This window comes from Pongo abelii, chromosome 23, assembly GCF_028885655.2.
Source record: "Pongo abelii isolate AG06213 chromosome 23, NHGRI_mPonAbe1-v2.0_pri, whole genome shotgun sequence".
Classification (NCBI taxonomy): Eukaryota; Metazoa; Chordata; class Mammalia; order Primates; family Hominidae; genus Pongo; species Pongo abelii.
In genome coordinates, this window is record NC_085929.1 from 49,766,784 (window position 1) to 49,794,332 (window position 27,549).

At 55.9% G+C, this 27,549-nt stretch overlaps 1 protein-coding gene across 2 annotated transcripts in view; it reads right to left on the minus strand.

Annotated features, from left to right (window-relative positions):
* SCUBE1 (signal peptide, CUB domain and EGF like domain containing 1) overlaps positions 1 to 27,549 on the minus strand; it is a 151,712-nt gene that overhangs the window by 85,043 nt on the left and 39,120 nt on the right. For both annotated transcript variants that reach the window (XM_054543755.2, XM_024239891.3), the window contains exon 4: positions 14,978 to 15,112. In XM_054543755.2, the coding sequence (XP_054399730.1) occupies positions 14,978 to 15,112 (135 nt within the window). The remainder of the gene's footprint in view (positions 1 to 14,977; positions 15,113 to 27,549) is intronic.

A 27,549-nucleotide genomic window follows, 5' to 3' on the forward strand; every position in this document is an offset into this window, starting at 1 on the left:
AACCAGGAGAGAGGAACTGGACTGTGGGAGGCCTTGGGAGGCAGGAAGGCAGCAGTGCCTGACAATGGAGGAACTCGGGGGAGAAAGCACCCCGGCTGCAGGATGCAGGAGGGAAGGGGGATGAGGCAGAGGTAGGGACACCAATTAGCAATCACAGCCTTCGAAGAAGGCAGGGCAGCAGGGGAGAGGAAGCTGGCTGGGTTTGGGAGGTGAGTAGAGCTCGGATGCGGGATCCGGTCACACTAGGATGTGGGAGCCACACAGGGGAAGGGTCAAGGCAGCACCCCAGCGCTGGTGCCCTACTGATGGGGGACATGCTGGGAAGCACAGGTCTGGGAGGATGGGAAGATGCTGCGTTTGGTTTTGGGCAGGTGGAAATGCTGTAGCTGGGGTCCCTGTCTACGGGACAGTTGGTACTGGGGTCAGAGCTGGAGAAGTGGCTACTGCTGGTCAGCAAGGAGACTCAAGAAGCTTGGGGGAGAGCTAGGAGAGGGCTGAGGCCGAGGAGGAGCCAGGGTCGGGGGCTGAGGAGGAAGGGAAGAAGCCCCATGGGACGTACATGCTGAAAGAGTCCAGTGACATAATCTTGCAGCCACCAGGCCGGGAGACAAAAACCCACCTGGCTGGCCTCAGGCGGGTGATGAGGCCCTGGGGAATGCTGCGGCCAGGGTGGCCAGGCAGACGTCCCACCAGGAGATCGGCCTTGTGGCCACAATCACAACCCAATTTCCCCAATGAGGCTAGGGAGGGCTCACACCCCTCCCTAACAACCCAGGATGACCTCGCTGCTTCCCCACTCTGCCAACCAGGCATCTGCCCAGTGGTTTCTGAACCCACACTCCAGATCTGCATGACTTTCCATGCATAGGGCCTGTGCCCACAAACCCCTGGTGGGAAGCCAGGCTGTGGGCTATGGTGTAGGGGCTGAGTGCTGGTCTGGAGCCTAGGGGCCTGGGACAAGTTCCAGCTCTGTCACCAACACACTAAGTGACCTCTGACAGGACACATAGTGTTTCCAGGGCCTCTGCTACTTCACTCTAGAACGGGCGTGCAGGCCAGCTTCCCTCCAGGGCAGCATGCTTTCGGTTCTCATGCACGTCAGCTCCATGACGTCGCCTCAGCTTTTCCTGACTGCCTGCTCCCTACGGACCCCAGGATGGACACTGGGGGGCCAGCGGGTCCTTGTGTCCAAGGGCATATCCTCACTTGGGGGAGAAAGGCCTGGGAGCAAAGACAGGAGAGACAGGGCGGGGAGGCTGAGGGTGGGGCACGAATGAGACAGAGGCAGGGATGCGTAGGTTCCACCTGGGGGATCGGGAGGTGTGCAGGGAAAAGGTGTAGAGGGTTCTCAGTGAGCGATGGTCAGTCAGGACGAGTGGGAGTTCCAGACAGAGGGAGCTGCGTGGGCAGAGGCCGGGATGAGAGGTTCACTATGGCTGGTTCATGACCTGCCAAGCAAGGAGAGGCTGCAGAGAACCACATTCCTCTCAGGAGCCATGGGAAGGTCTTGAGTGGGGAATGACAGAGACAGAGGGTTGGACGGAGCAGTGGCTCTGGCTGCTACCGGAAGGCTTGAGGGGCGGGGAGACCTGTGAGGCAGCTGCCGCGCTAACTCAGGCAAAAGACGGCAGCGCAGCCCTAGGCAGAGGGCAGCATGGCGAGACAGGGGCTTCCTGTGTCACGGGGCATCTGGGCTGCACAGCACCCCTGCCCCTGGCCCCCCATCCACTTGTTCATTGAGTGTCTTTGATCTTAGGAGGCGGTTGGGCCTGGGTGCAAATCTTGCCTTTGCTACTTCTTCACTATGGACAAGTCTCTTCGCTTTTCAGCCTCCATTTGCTCACCTGCAAAATGGGGTAGCCACACGACACAGACTGTTCTCAGGATCTGATGACTCATGTCAGAGTCTGGGCACTATGCTCAGCTATGGTGCGTATGACAGCTTTGCGCAGTTCTAGTGATCCGGACCGGGCTCTACACGAGGCGATGTGTTGTATATACGATCTCATTTTCATTCTCGTAAACAATTCTATCATAAAATATATGAATGTTTGCCCCAGGACTTGTGGCAGAGAAGGACGCCAGGGCTGGGCAATCTACCTGTTAGCCTAGCCCTCTGGGTTGCAGCTCTCCCTGCCCTGCACCCGCAACTCTAGCAGACTTGAAAGTTCTGCAGCTTAGGGGAAATTTACACCACTGATGTGAAGTCAGTACTGGGGGTGCCCCTGGCGCCAGCTCAAGGCCAGGCCAGGAGAGGGGCGTGAAGCTGGGCTTACCAGCCAAAAGAGTTGTTTATGGAGTGGGAGGCTCATAAAAAATAATGGGCTGGATTTATTGTCCCCGCCTTGAGGGCCATTCCGGACCGCACAGGGCCAGGACAGGCCTCCTCCGGTAGCACCATAAATCTCTCCAGTAAGCAAGGGAGCTGTTTATTCTCCCGTCCACCTGGTCTGCAGCAGGCAAGGGAGCGAGGAGAACCTGCAACCCCACATGTCCTGCCTGGCGCCCTTGCCTGGCTGATCTTCTCCAAGGAGTGGCTGAAGAAGGCAGGTGCTGAGGCTGGGATGGCATTCGGAGGCATGGCCACACCCTCTCTTTAAAGAGGAAGTTCCTAACCGTGCTGCCCCAGCACTCATAGTTGACAATGGAAAGCCCTGGAACACGGCAGGGGATGTCTCTGGCCCTGCAGGAGCCATGCTAGGGCCCCTCAAGTCAAGGCCTGGCCCAGATCCTATAGGAATCCCGTCCCAGGAGCCAACGGGAACCTGACAGCTAGGCACACTGATAGGATCCTATCAATATGTGGCTGAGGCGGCTCAGGAGGGCCCATGGGTCTCTGTCCATTGGCTTATTTCTTTGAGTCTGCAAGTGGATGGTGCAGGGTAAAAAGAACTGACCTTGGCCTCAGAATCCAGCCCCTGATCCTGAAGTCCTGCCCCCCAGTGCAGCTCAGGGAAGCTCAGTTTTCCCTCCCATGATGGGGACATTAGTACTTATCCAAAGCATGTCACAGGGTGGCTGTGAGCATCAGGCGACCCTGTATGGAAACCACAGCAAAGCTCCGGGAGGGTGGAGCTGGGCCTGTCGAGGACACCTGAGTTGCGGGAGGGTGGGGCTGGGCCTGCTGAGGACACCTGTGGGCTGAGACAGGTTCGGGGGAAGGACAGTGTCCAGTCAGCCTGCAGGCCACAGACAAGCCAGAGTGGGAGAGGCAGAGTGGAAGACAGAGTCAAGAGGAAGCTCGAGGACCAGCCTGGAGGAGGCTCGTGGGAGGGCCCAGGACTAGAGTCTGGGGTGGGAAAGAGGGCTAAGGGCAAGGGTTTCAGATACAGGCTGCCCCAGACGCTGCTGGGGAGACTCATTAGGTCTCTGCTCTGGCTCAACCCCAGGAAACCTGTACCCTAAAACTCTAAGGTAACCTTTGTCAAGGAACCCCCAGCCAGTCCTGAGACAGCTGTGGACTTGGAACAGTGGGCTCACGCCCCAGAGGCAGGGTGGGCTTGGTCTCTGGCAGTGCTTCTGACAGTGGACGACTTGGTGGGTATGCTGTGCAGGGCCTCACCTCCGGCCACTTAGGAGGCTGAGTGCCAGCAGGAAAGAAACCTTTATTTTTAAGCCCAGCAGACAGTAAGCCTGTGCTACGGTCTGAATGATTGTGTCCCCTCCAAAATGATGTTGAAACTGAACCCCTATTGCGGCAGCCCTTACCAGACAGTGAATCTGCCAGAGTCTTGATTTTGGACTTCTAAGCCTCCAGAACTGTGAAAAGTAAATTTCTATCTTTAGAAATTACCCAGTCTCAGCTCTTTTGTTATAGAAGCAGGAATGAAGTAAGATGCAATCTTTTTTGCTGACTGATGGGGTGGGCAAGAGCGTGCTCTCCTGGGCTCCCACAGCCCCTGTCCAGCTTCTGTCACAGCCCTCCACGCACTGTCTGGTCGGGACCTGCCTCAGGTTGGACCCTCCTACAGCCTGTGAGTTCCGAAAGGACCTGCCCTGGCACAAAAATGGGGTTTCCAAGTACTACCCATGGGGGTGGAATGCAGAGGCCTGGGCATGTGGTCACTAAAGTGTAGTACAGATGGCAGAAGAGTCCTGATGTCCCTAGTCCCCTAGGGAGATCTGAAACTCCACAAGCATCCCAAGCTCCTAACCCTCAATGAAGCCTTGAATCCTGAGCTTTTCCTCACTCAAGCCAGTCAAGTCCCTGCAGCTGATTACAGCCCAGGCTGGGCCAGGCCTGAGCCAGCCAGTCAGGAGGAGGAAGGTGGGAAGCGGCCCTCCGCACAAGGCTTTCCCGGACCCCATGAATCTGATGCTGAGCAAGGCGCTGGGCAGGGTTCGGTGCTGTCTGCCTCTTCCAAAGTAGAGACCGGTGGGCCCTGCCTTGAGCCCCAGGTCTCCCAGACCTCCAGGGTTCTGCGCTACGAAGAAAACAAGGCCCCACCTTGTCCAGAGCCACCGAAGCTAAAATATTCCCCACCTATGTGACGCGGGTAACAGGCCTCGCTGAAGTGTAAACCCGGGGCAGTCAGAGGGCTCTGCCGAGAGTCAGCTCACAAAGTCTCTCACCGTCCCCTCACCCATCCCCCTGTCCCTTCCCCTCACCCATCCCCCTGTCCCTTCCCCTCACCCATCCTCCTGTCCCTTCCCCTCACCCATCCTGCTGTCCCTTCCTCTCACCCATCCTTCTGTCCCTTCCCCTCACCCATCCTGCTGTCCCTTCCCCTCACCCATCCTGCTGTCCCTTCCCCTCACCCATCCTGCTGTCCCTTCCCCTCACCCATCCTGCTGTCCCTTCCCCTCACCCATCCTCCTGTCCCTTCCCCTCACCCATCCTGCTGTCCCTTCCCCTCACCCATCCTGCTGTCCCTTCCTCTCACCCATCCTTCTGTCCCTTCCCCTCACTCATCCTGCTGTCCCTTCCCCTCACCCATCCTCCTGTCCCTTCCCCTCACCCATCCTGCTGTCCCTTCCCCTCACCCATCCTGCTGTCCCTTCCCCTCACCCATCCTTCTGTCCCTTCCTCTCACCCATCCTTCTGTCCCTTCCGCTCACTCATCCTGCTGTCCCTTCCCCTCACCCATCCTCCTGTCCCTTCCCCTCACCCATCCTTCTGTCCCTTCCCCTCACCCATCCTTCTGTCCCTTCCGCTCACTCATCCTGCTGTCCCTTCCCCTCACCCATCCTCCTGTCCCTTCCCCTCACCCATCCCCCTGTCCCTTCCCCTCACCCATCCTTCTGTCCCTTCCCCTCACTCATCCTGCTGTCCCTTCCCCTCACCCATCTTGCTGTCACCTTCCCTTCACCCATCCTCCTGTCCCTTCCCCTCACCCATCTTGCTGTCCCTTCCCCTCACCCATCCTCCTGTCCCTACCTCTCACCCATCCTGCTGTCCCTTCCCCTCACCCATCCTTCTGTTCCTTCCTCTCACTCATCCTGCTGTCCCTTCCCCCTGCAGACATCCTCCTGCTACCTTCCCCCTGCTACGCCATCACCTCCTCTCTCAGCCATGCTCCTGCCAACTTCCCCTATCAGCCCTCCTTCTGTCACCTTTCTTTCACACATCCCCACCACCTCCCTCCTCGGCCACCCTCCTGTCATCTCCTCAGCTACCCTGTCACCTCTCTCGGCCATCCTCCTGTCACCTCCCTCTTTGGCCACCCTCCTGTCACCTCCTGCTCAGTCACCCTGTCACCTCCCTTGGCCACCCTTCTGTCACCTTCCCCTCAGCCACCCTCCTGTCACCTCCCCCTCAGCCATCCTGCCCTCTCCCCTTGCTGTCCCCGTATGGGTTCCAGACCCTGATGGCTTCCAGTGCTCTCTCTGGCCCCGCTGCCTGCTTCACCTGTACAACTGAGGCAAGTGTGATCTTCCTAAAATGGGCTCATTCTCCTTCTCCTCATGGCTGACAGGGCACCCTTCACTGTCATGGCACAGTCCAAATTCCTGCTAGATAGGGTCCCGTCCCTCTGAGTTCCGCCAGCTTTGGGCCTGGCTTCAGGCTCCTGGGCCCATTGTCTCCCATAGGTAACCACGGCTGCTGGGACGAGGACTCCTCTGGCCAACCGGAACAAGCTGGAATCTTTGGTGTCAGAGGACCCCTGGCCATGGGGCAAGGACAGGCTGGCCTGAAGGAGGGACCCAGGCAGCGGGAGCAGCTGGACGGTCGACAGGGTGAAGGGAGTTGAGAAGGGCGCTGGGGACGGGAGAGGCAGTGGCCCCGAGGTCTCTGCTAGGTTGGAAGTGAATCAAAAGCAACCACACAGGAAAAGTGTCAGGCACAGGGCAGAGGCTCAAGCACCCTCCAGTGAGGCCCATGGTGTAGAGAAACAAACAGACACCAGGATGGACACGGGCACCCATCCCACCAGGCGCTGTGGACCTGCCACAGCCACGGGATTACTTGCAGTCAGAAGGTGCAGGACGGTGGATGGCATCTGAGGACTCTCTCTGCTCCAGATATCATTCCAGGAAAGTGACGGGACAGGCCTGTGCCTCTCCCCAGGGTTTCTGGCTCCCTGTCTCCAGAGCCCTACTTGAAGTGGTTTTTTAAGGCCAGCTGCCTCCAATCCGTTGCCGTCCACCAAGGTCTGGGCCCAGATGACCCTGCCAGCCCCTTACCCTCTCTTTCTACCACAAACTCCTCTGCCACCCAATCTCCCCCCTTAATCCTCCCAACAGCATCCTGCCTATGTCACTCTGGCCCCTCTGTCTGCTGACCACCCACCTTCTCTCCATCAGTTGGCCACCACCTCAGAAGCCACCTGCTCTTGCAGGCTTCTTCTTTTTTTTTTTTTCTTTTTTTTGAGATGGAGTTTTACTCTGTCACTCAGGCTCAGGTGCAATGGCGCGATCTCAGCTCACTGCAACCTCCGCCTCCCGGGTTCAAGTAATTCTCCTGCCTCAGCTTCCCAAGTAGCTGGGATTACAGGAGTGCGCCACCATGCCTGGCTAATTTTTGTATTTTTTGTAGAGATGGGGTTTCTCCATGTTGGCCTGGCTGGTCTCAAACTCCTGACCTCAAGTGATCTGCCCACCTCGGCCTCCTAAAGTTCTGGGATTATAGGCGTGAGCCACCACACCCAGCCTCTTGTGGGCTTCTCCAACCCCTTTCCATACCCCACTGGCTCCAGCCCTGAGCTCAGCTTCCTCTGCCTTGAACAGCCCGCTAGCCAAGTCCCTGGCCCTGCTCCTCATCCAGCACGCTCTGCCCATACACGTGTAGATTTGGGGACCACAGGCTGACCAACATATTGGGCAGGAAGTTTCCTCTTCTCCTTAGAACTCAATTTCCACACTTGAAGAAAGAAGGGGGAATCCATGGGGGTGGTTGTGATTCCTTTAAACACTGAGAGACAGCTGTGGGAGAGGGTCATGATTTGAACCCAGACCACCTGCGTTCCAGTCCTGCCACTATTGGACACACTGCTTGCCTCTGTGAGCTTCTGACCCACATCTGCAACATGGGAGTGGCTAGTACTCAGCTCACAGGGTTCAAAGAATTACAATGGATAATATTAGTACCCACCTGAGTGTTCAAGGGATTAAATGAAGCACTATTAGGGTGACCCAATGTCTTGCTTTGCCTGGGACAGTCCCAGTTGATACCCACAGCCCTGGCATAATTAATAATAGTATCTCCTTTCATTCTCACAAGTGTACTGATTTGGATATTATTCAATTATAACTAAATGCGAATTATTGACTGTAGTGCTTGTGATGTCGATCCGCATGTCATAAATGGCGTGGAGCCACACTCACACACTGTACCAACGTCCGGCTACTGGTTTGGATATTAAACTCTAGTGATGTAAGATGTCACCATTGGGGGAAATTGGGTGAAGGGTATCTGAGACCACTCTTCACTATTTTTGCAGCTTCTTATGAATCTACAATTATTTCAAAATAAAAAATTCTAAAAAATCCTATTGTTTTGACTCTAGTTATCATTAGGTATTTGCCCTTGCAAACTTACAGATAAAATGAATAGATCCCCCAAATACTTCAAGAATGGGTTTTATAAGCAAAATAACTAAGTTTAATTTAACCACAGGTCATCCAGCAAATACTCAGAAATGAGTGGCAATGGCTCCCATGAGGCCGGCAGCTGCTCTAAAGCTCACGCACTCTATCAGCAAGCCCGAGCCCGCAGGCTCTTACCTGGTCTGTGTATGGAAACACACGGCTGTGATCTTCAGAGCAAGACCCATGACAACACAGTGGTATGTAACAGTTAATAAGAGCAGTATCGAAAGAAAAGCGTTTACTTTTAGGCCAGAGGTCTGGGGACATTCAGTGTAGGGATAAACATTAGCAACCGTTTTCTGTCTCTGTAACTGAGTTCATAACAAGAATCCTAAACTGTAGGAAAAAAGAGGCCAAGCCGACTCAGGCTGTTCCCATGAAGGGAGAAGGGAAGTGCGTGCCACACTGCAGAAAATTTCTACCACAAGATGTCTTTTGAACTCTAGGTGCTTAAAGAGGCATACTCGGTACCTGGAGCTGCAGGTGGTGCCAGCTATGAAGGCATCTCTGTTGAACCTCACCATACTTGGGTTGACAACTGAGAGGGGTCCCAGAACCTTCCCCATTGCTGCTGTCTTCACTATCAGGCAGTCAGGAGCCCAGGCTCTGGGGCCAGATTTGGCAGACCTCCAATCCCCCGAAGCCACTGGCAACCTTGCAGTTCCCTAACCTCTCAGTGCCTCAAGTTTTTTGATCTGGAAAATAGGGCACTGTAAGGATGCAATGAATGGAAATGCATGGAAAGTGCCTGGTAGCGGGGCCTGGCACGCGCAAGCATGCACTGGATGCAGCTCTTGCAATCATCATCATCATCATCATCATCATCACCATCATCATCATCATCATCATCACATTATACACAAAGGGACTGATTCCTGATGCCAAGCTTTCCTACTGTTGGCCCCCACCTCTGACTCTGGCTGTAGGACAACATCACTCTTGATGCCAAGTCTTGAGCTTTGTGAACAGTGGGCTCGAGTCCCACGAGGAATGCCTGTGGAGGAAGGGCAATGCGGTTTCCTATACGTATTTATACATGTGTTTAAACAAACTCCGAACTTTAACCAGAACGCACTTGGGTAAACTCATGCAGTCCTTGCGGGGAGAACCTCAGGCTGCCCCACGGCCTGTTTCAGTGCATAAAACCCCAGCAGAGCAGCTGCACAGCAGGCTTTCTGTGCATTTCTCCCAAATGGGGGCCCTCATCAATAGAGGACCCCTATTGTCTGGCCCCCTGCCTGGCCCAACCACATGGTCTACCAGCCCACACTGACCAATATCTAACAGCACGACCCGAGGGCGCTGTGAGCTGAGTGCTGTTCCGATGCTCCTCAGTGTCCACGCTGAACTGTTCACCACCCTGCCTTGTTCCCAGTCCCATCCTGGCTCTGCCCATGCCTACCTTCCTCTCTTCCTTCCTCCCTCTGTCCTTTCCAAAGGCCCAAATTGGCAGTGGGACTCAGAGATGTGGGGAACATAGTCCCTGCCCACAGGGAGCTCCCAAGCTGCAGGAACACAAGCACCATGAGGCAGAAAACCACTTTCTGGAGCTTGCCGCCAGCAACAATGGGGGCGGGGGACAGAGGTGGCCACTGGGGCACAGAAGAGGCAGAGCCCAACAGTTTTCTCTGAGGGCTCAGCTCAGAATGGGCTGTCGGGTGGGTGGGATGCTCTCACAGGGGACGAAGTGTGGGAGCCGTCAGTAGACAGGGCGGGGTAAGGAGCAGGGCCCTGGTGCTCCCTCTGTGTTGTGACTCCTGATTACCTGTGCCCAGCAGGGACACCACTCAAACCTCTGCAGGAAGGATGGGTGGTTGGGCACCCTGGAGGGCTGCCCCGAGGCTGAATAGGTGCGGGAGCTCAGATGATGAACGAGGGACGATGGCCATCTTGTTGGGCCCCAGGTTTTGGCATGTACTACCTTGTGCACAGATGAAACTGGGTGCAAGGACCACCAGCTCGCTAGTTTCTCGAGGACAAAGCTGGCATCTTGATCCTCTCCCTCCCCTCTCCTGCTGAATGAGCAGGCTCCCGTGCAGCACCTGGCATGTGTCAGCAGAGCCTCGTTCCAAGAGCTCCCAGGTCCTGACTCTGCGGCTGGCTTGTTGTGGGGCCCTGGGCCAGGCCCTGCCCTCTCAGGCCCTCAGTTTCCTCATCTGTCACAAATCACATGAATAAGAGCCCGTGTTTATTGAAACTGTCTTTTCAATACCTTTTTAACCCTACGAAACAGGTATTATGACTATCTCCATTTTACAGATGAGGCACAGAGAAGTTCAGTGACTTGCTCAAGGTCACGAGATGGTCCATGGCAGAGCTGGTGTTCCAGCCTAGGCCGCTGGGCCTGAAGCTCCCCTGTGAGCCTGTGCTGTTTCTTACAATGATGGAGACAATGTGACGTTTCCTCTCACTCTGGTGCCTTCCACCAAGGCTGAGGCCAGCCCCCAGGCGGCGTCTGATGAGGCTTCAGAGCAGAGCCCTGCAGGACAGCCTCCTGCATGGACAGCCTGGGGTATCTCAAACCCAAAGCTGCTGGCAGCCAGTGCGGCCCAGTGTCAGTGCTGGACCCTTGGAATAGCAACATTTCACCAGGTGGAGGAGGAGACCATGTCACGAACGTCTCTGCTGTTCAGACGAGAAAACCAAAGCCATAGAATCCCCAGAGCGTTTCCCTTCAGCTCATGACTGTACAGGAACTCTTAGGACCCCTACTTAGCACGTGATCCCCTTTCCAGGCTGAAAGCTTCCCAGTGGACCATGCCTCGGATCCTAGGGGCTAGCAGAGCACCCGGCACATGAATAAATGAACGAATGAATGAATGAATGAGCAGGTAAATACAAGTGACCTGCATTCACGTAGCTAGTAAGACTGAGGCCTTCCAGAACCCTTTCTACTCCCGGATCGATTCTGGTCAGAATTCTACATTGAGAGAAAAGGAGACAGTTCCTCCAGGAGGCCACATCTTCCTGTGGCATCAATCCGTCAGAAGTTACAGACAAGAAGAGCAGTGTGGGAGAGGGAGAGAGCCTGAAGGTGCTGCCTTCTAGATACACCAGGCACAAGGGTGTGATGGGGGCAGCGGGCAGGCCCCTGGGGCTGTTGCCAGAGGAGGGATTGTCAGTACTTATTGGGCTAGGGCTGAGTGGGAGGTAGGGGGTGGTATTATGGGGCCAGAAGCAGTGCTCGGAAGTGCTGAGTGGAGGGAAACTGGCCAGATCCCAACATCTCTGACTCCCTCCTGCCCAGTGTGGGCACAGAGGAGCAGCCTGTGTGTGTCCCCCAAATCAAGCCTGTGTTCTAAAGACCTGAAGAAGCTGCCTGCATCAGTCGAGTACTCCTAGGACAGGTGCTGTCCTTGATTGACCAGAGCATTTTTCTGCGAATGGGGAAAATTCGACAGCTAGGCCCTTTTTACAGCTGAAAAGGCCCAAAGAGGCAAGAGTAACTGTGCAGAGGCCACATGGAGAGCTGGAGCTGAGAACCTAATCCTCCCAAGCCTAGCCAGGGTCGCAGCCACGCCTTGGGCCAGGGTGTGCTCTGGCGCCTAGGAAGCGGGTCCACTCAGAAGGGCTGAGCCCTGTGTTTCTCAGCCAGGAGTCTGGACCGACCTGGGCCAACCCCTCTCACGCATCTGGTTCCACCTAATCAAAACCAGCCTGTGTGCTTTTCTCCCTGTTCAGGGGTAGGCTCCAAAGAGCTGGACAGGCATGAGGAAGAGTCAGGTGATAGGGGAAATCTAATTTGCCAAATGGCTCTGGCTCCTTCAGCCCTCCCAGGAGCTATGGGAATCAGAGGTCACTTGTGTGCAAAACAAGCTCAGTCTTAGCTCCTCTGACATGCTCTAATTTTGAGCTATAACAATCATTATTGCAGTTGACACTAATGGTGGGCAATTGTCACAAGAGACTGAGGCTCAGAGAGGTAGACAACCTGCCCAGTCCCCAGGTCCCTGTCTCCCCCATGGGCGTTCACGGGCTGCTGGCCACTGTGCTGTGTGCTTGCTCTGCCGTCTTCAGGACTTCCACACAGCCGTGGAAACCCATTGGAATGCTGCAGCTTGTCGTTGGAGAGCAATCTGATAAGTTATCTGTTGTTTTTTGGATTGATTTCATTGCCCAGATTAAAAAATCAGGAGAGGCCACACAAAAATCTTAAGGAGAGAAGGCACTTCTTTAACCGACACGCTGGTTAATGCAGATTGGGACTGAGGCCCCCAAATCCATATTCTGGTTAAACCTGGATTCCTGGCTTCCTTAAAAATCAGGATCTGGCCACCTGGGGCATCTGGGTGGAGTGAGCCATGTGTGCCCAGGGTCCCACCCAACACCAGCCACTGCACAGTTTATGAGATGCCAGCCCCTGGAAGTGCTGGCATTCCCCCAGATGGCCTCCCCTCTCCCCTAAGCATCACTTCCTACCTCTGCTCAACCAGCTTTCCCACAGCTGCCCTCCACCCAAAATCCAAACTCTTGACACAGCCCACCAGGCCCCATGTTGTCCAGCCCCCACCTCCCCGCCTTGGGCCTCTCCCGCTTCACGCGCTCTGCTCCTTCATCCTACCCTTTGTTCTGCTTTTCATGTGCCCATTCCCAGCCCAGGGCCTTTGCATGTGCCCAGCCTGGCACATTCCCCACAAGCTTCCCACCTGGCTTTCTCATCAGCTCCAGCACCGTCTGCTGCACCACCCGTTTCTTTCCTCTTGTACCGCATCACCTCCCAAGGAGCGGGCCCCATAGCTAGTGTGCCTGGCTCGGATCCTGGCTCTGCCTCTTCCCTAACTTCACTGGGCTTCGGCTTCCTCAGCGTCACAACCCAGCCTCGCCGGGCAGTGGCAAAGGTGGAGCGAGCTTGTCTTTGGGCAGCGCTCAGGCCCATGCCTGGCTCAGAGTAAGCGTGTGGCCCCAGCAGCCCCTGCCGTCGCTGCTCCCACATCATCCCCTCCCCAACCCCAGTCCTGTGGGGGACACTAAGGTTTGTAACCTCAGCACAGTAGATGCTTACAGGCCAAACCTGTAACAAACAGGCTGTGGCTGCAGGTGTGACCTTCCTGCCGCACACTCTTCTTTCATCCAGGGGCCTCAGCTCCACCTGGAGTCCTGCTGGGGAGAAAGCCGGGCTTCAAAGGAACAGAGCACACACAGCCTGGCTGAAAAGGAGGCTCAGGTCCCCTGGCCTGGGACTTTACAGCCTGCTGAGAGCAGTCACTCTATGAACTCCCCTCCCCGGATGAAAGCAGAGGCCCCTCCCCGCACTTGCTCACTCTGTCCCCATAAATCTGCTTCTTATACAACCTGTTGGGCTCAGAGTCCTGGTTTATAGGGTTTGCCTCCATCGTGGGCAGCTTGGCCCCACAGCCCACAACTGGGAGGTCTTACAAGGCGCAAAACAAACTCCTGATGCCCGGGAGTCACCCGGGTGGAGTGTGGACAACGTGACAGCAGCAAGTGCCAGGAGCCACGGAGCTCAGGCTTTCTGTTCTTCCGGGGACACCACAGAGCCATGATTAGCAGGCCCGTCCTGTCTTTGAGGCAACAGACACTAAGAATTCTAAGGAGCCTGTTTGAGTATTTCCGCTTTATTATCCTGAGTACTTTTTAAATGTTTTTGCTTTCATGTTCTCAGGAACTGTTTTCTAATGAAACTCATGCCTGGGCTGGCAGAGTCGCACCTCACAGCCTCCTGCCTGCTCACGGGAGGCTGGAATCCCAGGGTCCTGCTCCATCTCCGAACGCCCTGCCGGGTAACACCACATCCCCATTTTGCAGGCGAGGAAGCTGGGGAGCAGTCAGTAGAGCCGCCCATGGGAAGGCTTCCAGCGTGGGAGAGGAGGAGCTGGATTCACACAGGGTCCGGCTGGCCTGGAGCCCAGTGCGTGCCCTTTGGTTCCCCATCTCTCAGCGTGAGCCCCTCTCTGAGCCTTCTGCAGGTGCTGTGTACCAGAGAGGGGCGACCTTCCCAGGAACGCCCTCTATGCCTGCGAGCCTCCAGCGCTTCCTCCTTGTTAAGGGTCAGCAATGGGGGCGTGCTTGAGCTGGGGCAGTCCTGGCCTTCTTCCTTACACTTATTCCCTTGACAGCTCACAACAGCCAGGCCCTGGGAGCCTTGGCTCCTGCCTCTGCCCTCACAGTACTCTCTACTTTGGCACACAGCCCTGCCTCAGGATGCCTGACCTTGCATTATCTTAAGCAAGAGATGTGCCTCTGCAAATGCTGTTCTTTGCCTGGAAGCCCCTCTCCTTCAAGCACATGTGTCCTGGATTTCTGGACAGCTCTGCCGCCACCTCACAGCTCTGCTGCCCTGAGCCAAAACTCCAGGATCTGACCACTGATGCCCAAGTACCTTTGCCTGCTGGGCTTGGCTAGTGGCCAGGCTCCACTTCAGCCCGGGTCTGCCACCTAGTGCTCCAGCTGGTGGGGTGTCTTCCTGGGGCCCTCTGCATCTCCCCAGGCTGGCCTGCCACACTGCCTGGCCTCCAAACAGCAGGCGCCCGACCACAAGGACCCTCTCCTGGCGGGAAACCCAATGAACACGCAGCAGGGAGTCGCTGGTGCTGCCAGGCTCATGGAGACAGAGAAGTTGGCACACAGCCTGGGTAGCCTCAAGCCCCCTTTGGGGAAGAAGCCCACGGAGAATGGTGCCCCATTCTTCCTAGCCACAGCCAGCCCCCAACTCAGAAAGGAAAACAGCTCCTCTGGTCACATGTGTCACTTGCGGCCCCACATATAAACACGAGAAACACCCGCGGCCCTAGTGTAGCAGGCAGAGGGAAGGAACTGGAAGGAGGCCCATGCAGAACCAATACCAGACGTGCAAAACAGTCATTCAGACTACCACCAAAATTCCCTGCCTTGACCTTCAGGGCCCCAGAACTGAGATGTGGAGAAGGGGACTCTGGGGGCTGCCCATCCTGAGGGGGGGACAGGCCTGGTCAGCACAGGCCGTACTCACCACTGGAGCGGTGGATGCAGGTATGCTGGTTGTCACTAAGGAAGAAGCCACTGTGGCACTGACACTCGTAGCTGCCCATGGCGTTGACGCAGATCTGCTGGCAGCCACCATTATTGTCCTGACACTCGTCCACATCTGTGAGAAGGGGAAGAGAAGGGGACCAGAGATCACACCTAAGTTGGAAGCAGGGCATGAAGGGCTGGCAGGACAGGGATGCAGTGAATTTCCTCACATGGCCCTGAAGGGAGGGACTCCAGAGAGGGCCTCCCTGGTGCTGTATGATGGTGATACTGTACAGTGGGCCTCCACGGCCCGGCACCATGGTGGCACTCTACAGTGGGCCTCCATTGTGCTGTGCCATAGTGGTACCGTGGGCCTCCATCGCTCTGTGCTATAGTGGTATGGAGGGTCTCCATCGCGCTGTGCTACAGTAGTACAGTGGGCCCCCATTGCGCTGCGCTGCAGTGGCACGGTGGGCCCCCATCGCGCTGTGCTATAGTGGTACGGCGGGACTCCATGGTGATGCTGCACAGTGGTACTCCCGAGAGCGAGTCATGGAAAGAGTCCAATGGCTATGATGCTAGCTCACTCCAACTCAACAGTGCTGCCTGAGTGCCCAGCACTGTTCTAAGCATCTTACCTGTATTAATTCATTTAATTCTCACAGCAACCCTGTAAGTCAGATCCAGGTACCAGTCCATTTTATAGATGAGGAAACTTAGGTGTGGAGGGGCAAAGTCACTTGTCTAAAGTCCTACGTATGGTAAGTGGCAGAGGCAGGACTCAAACCCGGTGGTCTGACCCTGAAACCTCAGCTCTCAGTGATGTCGCCAGACCCTCCATTCTAGGAAGACACAGCAGCCTGTAGCAGCTGTCCCCAACACATGGAGCTTTGCCAACTGCAACCCCACAAGCCCCTGTCTCTTGACTCAGCTCAGGTTTACCATCAGCAGCACAACACGATAACAGGCTGGAGCACAGCGCAGCGCCCCAAGGCTCTGTGCCCTGCAACTGATTTCAAAAGCTCCTAGAATGAGGAGGTTTTTATTAAGAAAAGGCCCTGACCTCCGGCTGCCAAGACGGCTGTGGAAGGCTGCCAAGTGGTCTTTCCCACTCTCGGGGAGAGGCAGACCTCGGGGCCGACACTCATTTCTGACCAGAGGCCGCTGGCACAAAGGGCGCTATTGGCTGAAAAGAGTCTTTATGGAGTTCTGGTCTTGAACAGAACAGCGTGTTTCAATTACCAGAGTCATAACCCCCTGCTCTGTCAGTTTGTTTAATGAAAGAAGGGCTTCTTAAACCTTAATGTTCCATGTCTGTATTGTCATTTTAATAGGCAAATATATAAAACCACAAAGGCAGCGTGAGCTACTGGCTGCTTCTAGCCAATCCCCGGTCCCTAACACACACACACACACACACACACACGCACGCACACACAAACACACACACACACTCTTCAGCGTTGAGCTTTTGATACATTTCTTTTTAACATAGACATCTTTTACTATTGGAACCAAAAGGATGTGAAAAGGTAAAGAGTTGGTGACCTGCACTGAACTGGGAGAGGACTCAGCTGTGGAGCGATTTGAGCTGGGTCCCATTTAGACTCATGGACAACAGACCACTTTACCACCTAAGACACCACGCGGCTGCCTTCGAGGCCGACAGCGAGGCCATTATTCTTTGGCAAGCTCAAATGTCAGCTGTGTGGGCAGTCAGAGGAGGCAGGCAGAGCTCTGAACTCTAAAAGCCACCAGCGGTTACAGCTCAAATGGTAGAAGTGGCCCTCGCTGAGAGGAGCCAGGTGATCGCACCATGACCCGACAGTCTGACTGGGGAAGCCTGGGGAGGAGGGAGAGGGACTATCCTCAGCACCTTTCTCCATTCAACAAAGCCTTGCTTAGGACCCCCTAGGGGCCCTGTGCCCATGCCACCTTTGCTGGGGGCAGCCCCTAGGGGTGGCGAGTGGTCGCCTCCCTCCCCTCCAAGCCTCAGCCATGTCTGCCCCTGGGGTCTGTCTCCAGCCTGCACTGGACCATGAAAAGCACCAAGCCAGGCCCCGTGTCCTACTCATACCGTTAACAACACAAAGCAAACATCCGTGAGTGTTTATTATGTGTCAGGCGCAGGCCCAAACGATCCTCAGAGCTACCTGTGTGACAGGTCATGTCATTGACCCCATTTTACAGATGAGGACACGGAGGCCCCGGGAGCTGGAATAGAGTGACACAGCACACCAGAGTGAAGGCGGGACCCAGCCCTGCGGTCTAGCTGCAGAACACGTGCCTTTGGCCCCAGGCTAAGCTGGCTGCGTCAGCGAGTGTGCTCAGACTAATGCTGCGAAGAGCCGGCTGCTCCTCACACGAGCTGGAGTCCAGTGTCAACTTGAGCACATGCACGTCAGCCCCAGATGCAGCTTGCCGTGAGGACCATCGGGAAGGACCCAGCATTCCTGGGGTTAGTCCCATCTCTGGACCAATAAGACCCTGTAGAGAACTGTGCTGGCATACACTTAACAATGGGACCTGGACGTGGGCAGCTGTCCCTGGGACTCAGTCCAGACCCCTCTCACTTCACAGTCGTTATCTTCCTTCTCATGGTCCTCAGATTCCTTGCTCTGCGCCTTGGCTTCCCCAGCCCTATTAAAGGTCCAACTGTAAAGCAAACCAGACACAGACCCTCAAATGCTGAGTTCCCGGTGCAGAAATGCTACCTCATCCCTGTCACGAGGAAGCTCCCTGGCGCTGCCCATCTGCAGCCGTCTGGCCTGGCCACTCCTCACCTCACTGAAAGCTTGAAGCAAAGGGCGGTTGACGTAAGGCATCTACAAACCCTCAGTGACCTGGCAGGGCAGCTGGGCCTTGGGACAGGGCTGTTTACTCTACTAGGGAACAATGACTCGCCAGTGCTGATGAATAATGGGAAACAAATGCAGGGCCATGTAAACATGTCTTGTCCCCACTCCCAAGTGATAAAGTCCTGAGATGAAGCAGGCGGGAAGAGAGGGCTGCTCCTCTGTACCCTTTTCCCACTGCGGTCCAAACAGGCCTCACCCCCGGCCCCTGAGGAGGGGAGGAAATCATGGCTGCCAAATCTCTTGGGTGGCTTGAGGCCATGACCAGCATCTCTAGGGAAGGGCCTGAGGCCCCACGCACGCCTCTTGCACCCTTGTGTCTCTAGCACTCCAAGTGGGCCCCACACTGAGGTCTGAAGAGCGTCCAACTGCAGCAGCTGGGTCTGTGAGATGCCGCCCATGAGCCCGGGACAGACTGGGCTCACCTGGAGGCCCTGGCCAGGCCTGGCAGGGCACTATGAGAAACAGTCCTTTGGCCCTCTCCAAGGGGTGCTGTGAGCCCAGCACACGCCGCCCCATGGTCCCCCAGCATTCGGCACACTCTATTATGAGAGGTGTCCTCATGGAAAAGGGGAACCCACACCTGGGAGTCAGGCTTCCTGAGTTCTGCCCCTGTCTTGCCCTGTAGCTTGTGGGCGATGCCCAGGCCTTATCCCTGGGAAGTGCTCCCAGAGCTTGAGGGATTGCAGACCGCGTCCTCCGGGAAGTGCTCCTGGAATGCCTGTGGTGTGTGCAGCCCTCCTCCTTCTCTGCCCCATGGAACTGACTGTCAGTGCACGGATGGGTCCTGTGTGGCTGGCCCTGTGTGAGAATCCCAGCCCACCCCCAAGCCCTCACACAGAGGTGAGTGTTGAGGCTGGGCGGGGTTGCCAGCCTCACTACCATAAATAACGGCAATTGCTGCCAGCGAGGCCCCAGCTCAGGCACTATCTTAATAAATCCACACAACAGCTTCACACCAGCGGCATTATATTCTTATTATCCCTGATTCTCAGATGAGAAAACTGGGGCCTGGAGATGGGGAGAGATTTCCTCAAAGCTCTAAAAGAGGCAGAAAGAGAACTGGAAGTCCCATGAGTCCAAAGCCCTTCCTCTCCTCCCCCAGGATTCAGCTGTGAATGAGGACCCTTCAAGTCCGATGGCGGTAGTGACAAAGGTTCCCAGGTGTTGATGCTTACAAACCTCCCTGGCCCCTCCATGCCCAGCTCTCCAAAGCCCAGTGCTCAGCCTCCTCCTCTGTGTAGTCTTTCTGGTGCCCAGCATAATTCACTCCACCCCGGCTTCCAGGCCAGGCCTGCCTTCCTTCACTACTTCCTTCCTCTGCCCTGGACCAGAGGGCTTGGCTATCCTGTCCCTGCCCTGGGGTGAGGATAGATCTGAGTCTCCTTTATATCCTTGCTCCTAGCAGCGGGTCAGGCCAAGAGTGAGTGCTCAAGTGACAGGAGGGTAAATGGGATGGCACAGTTTGTGCTTGCACACACTAGTGCCAGGGCGCTCACTACCGCCAAGGGACCAGTCCCAGGGGGCAGAGTATTGTCCTTATTCCCACTGGGCACGAGGGGGGCTTCAGCTGTGAGTGGGCTCTCACAGCCTGCCCACTTCTTCAGCCACGCTCTAGGAATCTGCTGCGGCTGCTCTCTGAACACAGCCCACCCATTCACCTCTGCCCGAGTGGGCATGCCACCCTTCTCCTGGAACTGCCTCCCCTCCTTGTCCAGACTGAAGTTTTTCTTGCCTTCTGAATCCACCTGAAACGTCTCTGTTCATTCACTCACTCCATGAACACCAAGCACCTCCTCTGTGCCACACCACCCGTGAGCTGCCAGGGACACCAAGCTCCGGGGCACTGGGCCAGACAGAGCACAGAGACGGGAGGCTTCCTGGAAGAGGCGAAGTACGAGCTGCTCTGAGGACAGCAGAGAGATGTGACCTGAGCCTGGGGATCCTGGAGGAGGCGGAGGTGTTCTGAAAGCAAAGGCTTGTGGAAGGGGCAGGGCAGGGCCCAGATGGGGAAGGGCCTGCAGCCTCTCTAACAGGAGGAGAGTTCTGGAGGCAACCAGGGAAAGGTGGCTGACAGGGTCCTGGATGCTGGGCTAAGAGGAATAGCAGAGCCAGGCCATGGGCACGGACAGTGAGCGAGGCTGCTCTGTGGCCTGCGCCCTACCCTGGCGACCCCACACAGCGCTCAAAAACCCCAGCTCTGTTCGGGTCCCCACATCACTCCAACTAGCAGGGGGACAGTCCCTGCAGAAAACATTTGTGCAGCCTGACACCCAGAGTGTCCCAAACCACTGAGGCCTTGGGCCAGGGCTGAGCCTGCGTGTAGTGAGGCCCCTGAGTGGGCCTGTTTCCAATTCAGGGTCCAGAATCCCTGGGCGGCTCCAGGAGGGGTAGGGGGAGTGTCCCGCCTCTGAATCCTGCTGGCAGCTCATGGTCCTTCATCTTTATTTATGACCACAGCTGAATGTTCCCAGAAGGCACGGAGCTCCTCAGCACAGCACAAGGACTTAGCTACAAAGCAGACAGGAGGTCCCCTGGACTCTGGGGCAGACTCTAGGAGGCTCCTTTCAGGAAATCCTTTCAACTGGTGAGAGAGATGGAGGAGGTAGAGTGGAGAGCGGGCCCTCGATGCCCGGTTCTGGGAGGAGCCTTTCATGGCTGTCTGGACCGGCCTGGTTGAGGCTGGAAGGCACTGGTCCACAGCCTCTTTTGATGTACAACTGTATCTGTGATTGTGCCATCAGAACCCCCGGAGCCCTTCCCTCTTCTGGGCCAAGGGTGAAATGGCAGGCAAGGGAGCTGGGAGGAAGAGAAGGTGGAACCTTGGTGGGCCGTGCCACAGGGGCCTTCAGCAGGTGGGGCTGGGAGACACCCTCGGAAAAAGATGACTCCAGTGAGGTCTGGGACAAAAGACAGGGAGCCTGAACGTCCTTCAAGGCTGCTCCCTGTGAGCAGTGAACTCTCATTCCTTCAGCCCGCAGAGTTGGCAGAGGGCAGAGGTGGGAGAAGGGAAGGACAGGGGTCAAGAAAGCACAAAAGAGGGGCCTCACTGGTCAGGGTCTGGCCCTCATCCCACCCAGCCACCAGGCCTGAGGACCCTGTTGTTCTTGAAGCCCCTTTCTTCTGCTCCTCTCCCAAGGGTCTGATCAAGGCTGCTGACTTTTTCCACGCCACCTTGCCCGTCCGTCTCCCTGGCTCCCATGAGACAGCCCTGGCTTGGACCTCAGCTTCCTCTTTGGGGTAGGCTGCACACTTCTCCTAGGTCTCAGCCTCCAGCCTCTCCCTCCCAATCCCTTCTCCATGGGCAGTGGCTGCTGTGATGAGTCTGGTTGGAACAGGACATGGCACCTTGGTCCCACAGGGTCTCTGGGGTCGGGTCCCATCTCCTCACTGTGCAGTGCCCGGCATGAGCACAGCTCTGGAGGCTGGGGTGGCGGCGGATGGCCCTCAGCTGTGACTCTTGCCCATCTCCACTCGGTCGTCACAGGCGCAGGCCACCTCCACCTGCTGCCAGCCACTGAAGGGTGATGTGTGCGAGGGGACCCCTGTGCTGTGATTGACATGGTTGTTTTCCAGCAAGAAGAATTTCCAGAGCTGACATCAGCAGGCCATAGGTTGACCCGCTTCCGAAAGGCCTCTGCAGGCAGGACCAGTTTCCCCGGGAGGTGTGCTTTTTGGCCCAAGATGCTGATGTTTGTTTTTATTAATAGCTGGCTGTTTGTTCTACTTTGGACCAAGAGTCCAGGTTCACAGTTATTTATAACAACTAAAAATTACTTCGGGATCCAGCTCTGGCTGCTTTGTGTTTCCCGCAAATATTTCCCGATTTGAAACAGAGACTCCGTGTTCTGCTTGGCCCCCACCCATGTTTTCATGGCTGTCAAGAGCCTACTGTGTGTCAGGCCCTTCACTGGCTCCGGTGTCCCAGCTCCCACGGAAGGTCTAGAAACAGAGGCAGAGGTGCCCAGCCCGTCTTAGGAAGCGAACTCCACCACCAGCACTGAGAGCTCCCACCTGGTCCCAGGGGGCTGAGGCCCCCCCGCCCGCCGGCTCCTTTCAGAAGGGCGGCTTAGGCAGAAAAGCCTCTTGGCTATCTAGTGGCTCTTGCAAAATTGCATTTGATGAGTTAAGTGTAAATAAATGAGAACCAGATGGATTAGATTTCGGGTAAAATACACACGGGTCTTAGAGCTTTGGGGCCTGGGTTCTGCCAGATCCAGAACACTCTCCGAGCTGTCAAGAGCTGCTGGCACAGGCAGGCAGGAGGTAAGCCTGGGGTCTCCCAGGACCTGTCTGCTTCCCGGTCTGGGCATCAGCTGAGGCCTTCCCTGGGGCTGCTGATTCCCCAGCAGGTTGGCCGTGTGCAGAAGACACAGAGCCAACCTCTTGGCCTGGGCCTGAGTCCAAGCTCAGGGTGGGAGATGAGGCGCGTGAATGGTAAGGTCAGCCTTCCAGACCAGCAAGCTCACTGCTCATGTCCAAACCCAGCAAGCCAGCCCAGGGCAGGCGGAGGTGGTGAAGCCTGCTGGCTGCTGGGGTCTGCTCACTCTGCTCTCCCCAACCTGAGTCCTGCCTTCCAGCCCAGCCGCTGCACTGCCGCCCCCTGCTGTGCATCTCTAGGGAAGGACAGGAGTCTGCCGCCCAGTGCAGACCGCTGGCCAGTCCTCAAAGGGGTCTGCGTGACACTGCCCTGTGACCACTGCCCGTGGGACCTGGCTGTTGCTCCACAAGTCATACCAGATGGAGTACAAGATTCAGTGAGTCGGCCGGGCTCGATGGCTCACGCCTGTAATCCCAGCACTTTGGGAGGCCGAGGCGGGCGGATCACAAGATCAGGAGATCAAGACCATCCTGGCTAACATGGTGAAACCCCGTCTCTACTAAAAATACAAAAAATTAGCTGGGCGTGGTGGTGGGTGCCTGTAGTCCCGGTTACTTGGGAGGCTGAGGCAGGAGAATGGCATGAACCCGGGAGGCAGAGCTTGCAGTGAGCCGAGATGGCGCCACTGCACTCCAGCCCAGGCGACAGAGTGAGACTCTGTCTCAAAAAAAAAAAAAAAAAAAAAAGATTCAGTGAGTCACTTGCTCTGTGACCTTGAGCAGGTCATTTTGCCATTTTGGGCCTTGGTTTCCTTCTCTATAAAACAGGGATAAAAGTCCCTGAGGTGTTTGGGAGTCAAAGGAGGTGATGGAGGTAAGGTACTCTGCACAGCACCTGGCACACACAGACCATGACCGCGTGTGAGCAGGTGCAGCACAAAGCTGCTGTTCATGCCTCAGGGAGTCACGGGTACGAACGTACTCTGGTGACAGCAAAGTCCCTTCCAAAATGCAAAAACAACAACAAACCACGTCAGAGGGGAGCACTCAGACCCACCTTGGCTTTCTGGTCTCCAAGTGAAGCCGCTCGACTCCTGACACTGCTCCCTCCTGAATAAGCTTCTGGCAAACTCACCACCCAGGTCACCCTTCTCTGGGGACCCCAGCTTACTGGGGCACTCACAATTGGCCCAGAAGTGGACAGAGCTGTGCACATGGTCAGCTCGGAGGGTGTGGGTAGGCCTTTCGATGCTATGTTCGTGCGACCTCTGCTATTTCTCCAATCCCGTTTCTGGTTGAGATAGAACTCATGGAGCATACAATTCACAATCTTTAAGCCGACATCTTAGTGGCTTTTAGTATATTCACTGTGTTGCACAACCATCACTACTAATTCCAGAATATTTCCATCACGCCAGAAAGAGGACCTGTGCCCGTTTTCGGTTAGTCCCAATTCCCACCCCTTTGCCCCTGGAAACCACGTCCACTTTCCGTCTATGGGTTTGCCCATTCTGGACATTTCATGTAAAGAGAGTCACGCAATATTTGTCTTTGTGTGTCTGGCTTCCTTAACTTGGCATGTTTTCAAGCTTCATCCATGTCCTAGCGTGACTCAGCACTTCATTCCCTTCTACGGCTGAATAGTATTCTATTGCATGGACAGACAACATTTCATTTATCTCTTCATGAGCTGATGGACATCTGGGTTGTGCCAGCTTTGTGGCTGTTATGAACGGTGCTGCTGGAACACTGTGTGTAAGTTTTCATGGGGGTATACGCCTTCAGCTCTCCTGGGCGGATATCTGGGGGTGGCATCGTCACATCATCTGGTAACTCCATGTATGCCCTTTCTGAGGAAATGACTGTTTACCATGGGCGACACCATTTTACATTTCCAACCAGCAAAGTATGGGGTTTCTAATTTCTCCATATCCTTGCCAATACTTGTTCCTTTCTGGGCTTTTTTTTTTTTTTTTTTTTTTAACAGCCATCCTAGTGGGTGTGGCGTGGTTTCTCATTATGGTTTTGATTTTCATTTTTCTAACGACTAATGATGTTGAACAGCTTTTCACATGCTTGGTGGCCATTTGTATGGCCCTGGAATACAGCGACGCTCAAGACAGACACGGTCCCTGTTCTCTACGCTGTCTGTGGGGAGACAGAAACATTCACAAAAACTCCAGGTGGGCAGGGCGTCTCCATTTCTTTGGAGATATGTCTATTCAGGTCCTTTGCCTATTTTTAAACTGGGTTGTCTTGAGTTGTAAGAGTTCTTCATATATCCTGGATACTAGACCCTTACCAGATATATGATTGGCAAATACTTTTTCCTATTCGGTGGACGCCACCTCCTTTCAAGCAGCCTCAGGCAGCGCTAGGTACTCAGGAGCTCAGTGCAGGTCGGTGAGGCCTGGGCTCCTCTTGGGCTCTGCCCTAGCCCCCACCCCATCTACATTCTGTTCCCAGGAGATTTCGCACTGTCCCTTGGCTACCTATCTGCCAAGGTTGTCCCCAAACCCCCAGGCCTGCCTGCTCCACCACCCTCCAACTTAGACATCAAGAGCTGACCTGGTGCCTGCACGTGGACATCCCGCAGGCGTGAAAGACTTCATGGGCCGCATGCTGAACTCCCAAGTCCCCCTCCCAGAAAAGCAGAATAGAATGAGACAAAGCTCAGTCTGCCCTCAGCCTTCCCTAGCCCAGCAAATGGTCACACAACCCACAGTCGCTTCAGGCAAAACACCTGGTAGTTATTTTTGATGCTGCTTTCTCCCCACATTGAAGCCCTTAGCAGGTCCAGTCCTTTCAACTCTGCCTGTGAAATTCACCACGAGTACAACACATTCGCTCCCCTCCAGGGCTGCCATGGCTGGGCCAGTCGCCCTGGTCTCTGGCCTGGATTCTCGAACTCCCTGCCTCCACCCTGCTCCTGTCCATCCTCCATCCCTCATGGACCCCATGCCATCCCCCTGCGTGAAAGCCCACAGAGGTGTCATAAACATGAACTCCCTTTCCCGGCCACCAAGCCCACAGGAACTGCTCTGTCCACGACCCCCTGGCCTCCTCCTCGCTCACCCGCCTCCAGCCAGGCTGCTGTGTCCTGTTCTCCCTTGACCCCAGCTGTCCTGTTCCCATCTCCAGGCCTTGGCATTTGCTCCTCTGCCTGGAATGTTCTTTGCTTGTCTTGGCACGGCTGGCTCCTCCCCCTCCTTCAGACCTCAGCTCACGTGCCACTTTCCCAGAGATGCTGTCTCTGACCACTAAGCTAAAGTGGCAGACAGGCCACTCTGCAACGTGTCCCTCCCCTGCTTCCTTCAGAGCCCGCCCCCACCCACCTGGAGTCTTCCTTGCGACTGTTTCTGTCTACCCCCGGACAACACAGAGCCCCTGAGAACAGGGACCGTGTCTGTTTTGAGCATCACAGTATCCCAGGGTTTTGAACAGTGCACAGGGCACATGATGTATGTCTGCGGACTGGATAACTGACTGAGCACTTCCAAAAGTGTGGGTGGGGAACGGCGCTTCTGGCCTGGACATCCATAGGCCCTGGCTAAAGGCCGTCCCACCAGGGATGAGCTGCATGGCCTTCGCTGCCGTATGCTGCAAAGTGTGGCTGCAGAGGGGCTGCCATGAGGCCCTGCAGCCCCAGGACCTGCTCAAGGAAGCAGCTCTGGATGAGTGACAGGAGCATGTACTGGCTGCCAGTGGGTCCTGGGTGCGTGGGTGGGTCAGGGGCTGACATCAGGAGATGCCAGAGAAGGCTCTCAGAAGAGCTGTGCTCATCTGCCGCCTTAGCCTTGCCCGAGAGTGGGGAGCTTGTGCGGAGATCGCGATGGGGAACCAGGTACCCTCACAGTCATTGCCAGCCTGTGGCTTTGGTGCTCACTGCATGATGGGATCCATGTTGGGGGGCCTCAGAAGAGGCGTGCAGCTCAGCGTCTCCTCCTGCTTTGTCGGCACCTTTACTGACATGAGGACCAAAGTCTCCCACTAAAGAAGCTGCTTGAGCTGGGCAGAGTTTCAGGAAGTGAGTGGAGAGGGAAGCGGTCTGGAGACACAGTGGGATCCCCTACTGAACTACGTTTCACTCACTTTGCTAGACCACCTATGGCAAGGCCAGCTCCTCCTTGAACCTCTAGATCACAGGCAGGGCAGGGGGTGGCTGGGGCCCCTGCTCAGAGTCAGGCACTCTCGTTACAGTTATCTCAGTTAACCTCAGCCCAGGGCAGTAGCTGTTTTGTAACTGGGAGCTCCAAGCAGTGTGCAGCCTGCCCACAGTCCCCAGCACGTGAGTGACAGAGCCAGGCTGGGAACGGGGTGCTTTCATCCCCTCAGGCCTCTGACAGTGCAGCTGTGAATGTGATCCTGGCTGGACATCTGTAGGAAGCACTGGAGTTTTTAAAAATTTCTTTTGATGGGGATAAGAATGGAGGACTGGAGAGAGGGAAGGAGGAAAACCAAACAAACAAATCATGGAACCAAAGCGAGAAGCTGTAAGGAAAGAAAGCGGAAACGCTCCCACGGGACGCTTAATGAAGAGCCTCCGCGCCTACCCAGGCCCAGCTGCATGTGATTACCTCCAGGCCGGTGGATGGGGCGGCAGGGCAAGTCCCACTCCTGTTGAAAAACAAAACAAAACTCCCCTGAACCAAGGAGGGGCCCCGGAGCTCCCACGACACCCCAGGTGATACAGGTCCTCTGGCCAGTTCATCCTGCCAGACTCCAGCCAAGTCAGCGGATTGACTCCCAGCATCCATTTCCCAGCCTCGGTACTGTCGGAATTCTAACCTTCAGGGGCTAATTCTTCCCCGTGGAAGTCCGCATTTTCTTCCACCCTCCAAAGCTATGTGAAATTGCCAGGCGGCTGTGCGGCTGTTCCTTCTCTTCCTCCTCCTTGCTAGCACCCTCCATGTGTACACCTGTCCTCACCTATGAGGTATCCTTGAGCGTGAGCGTCCTTGGCACATGCCAGGCGTGTGGCCATACCCTGATCCCAGCCGCTTGGCCTCCTGCCCCATCCATGCCCTGCATCAGCTCCCCAGCTGGGCCTGCCACATGTGGGCTTGTTCCTTCCTGCACTCAGCAGTCCCTCCCTGTCAGGCCCTGGGGTGGGCCTGGCGGCAACAACCAGGACCAAGGAATAGTTTTGTCTCATCAAAGCTGACACACCGGAGAAAGGCAGACGGCAGGCCACAGAAGGCAGTGGCGGAGGGCTGGGTGGGGGTGCCAGGAAGCTTCACGGAAAAGGGGGCACTCACTCGGCTGAGGCACTGGCACGCTTGCAGGCCTCCGCACGGCCAACCTGTCTCTGAGTTCGTGGCCACATTCTGTCTATGGTTCTCCTCGTCTCAAAAACCTAGCATGGCTCCCTGTCACTTGACCAATAAAACTGTTT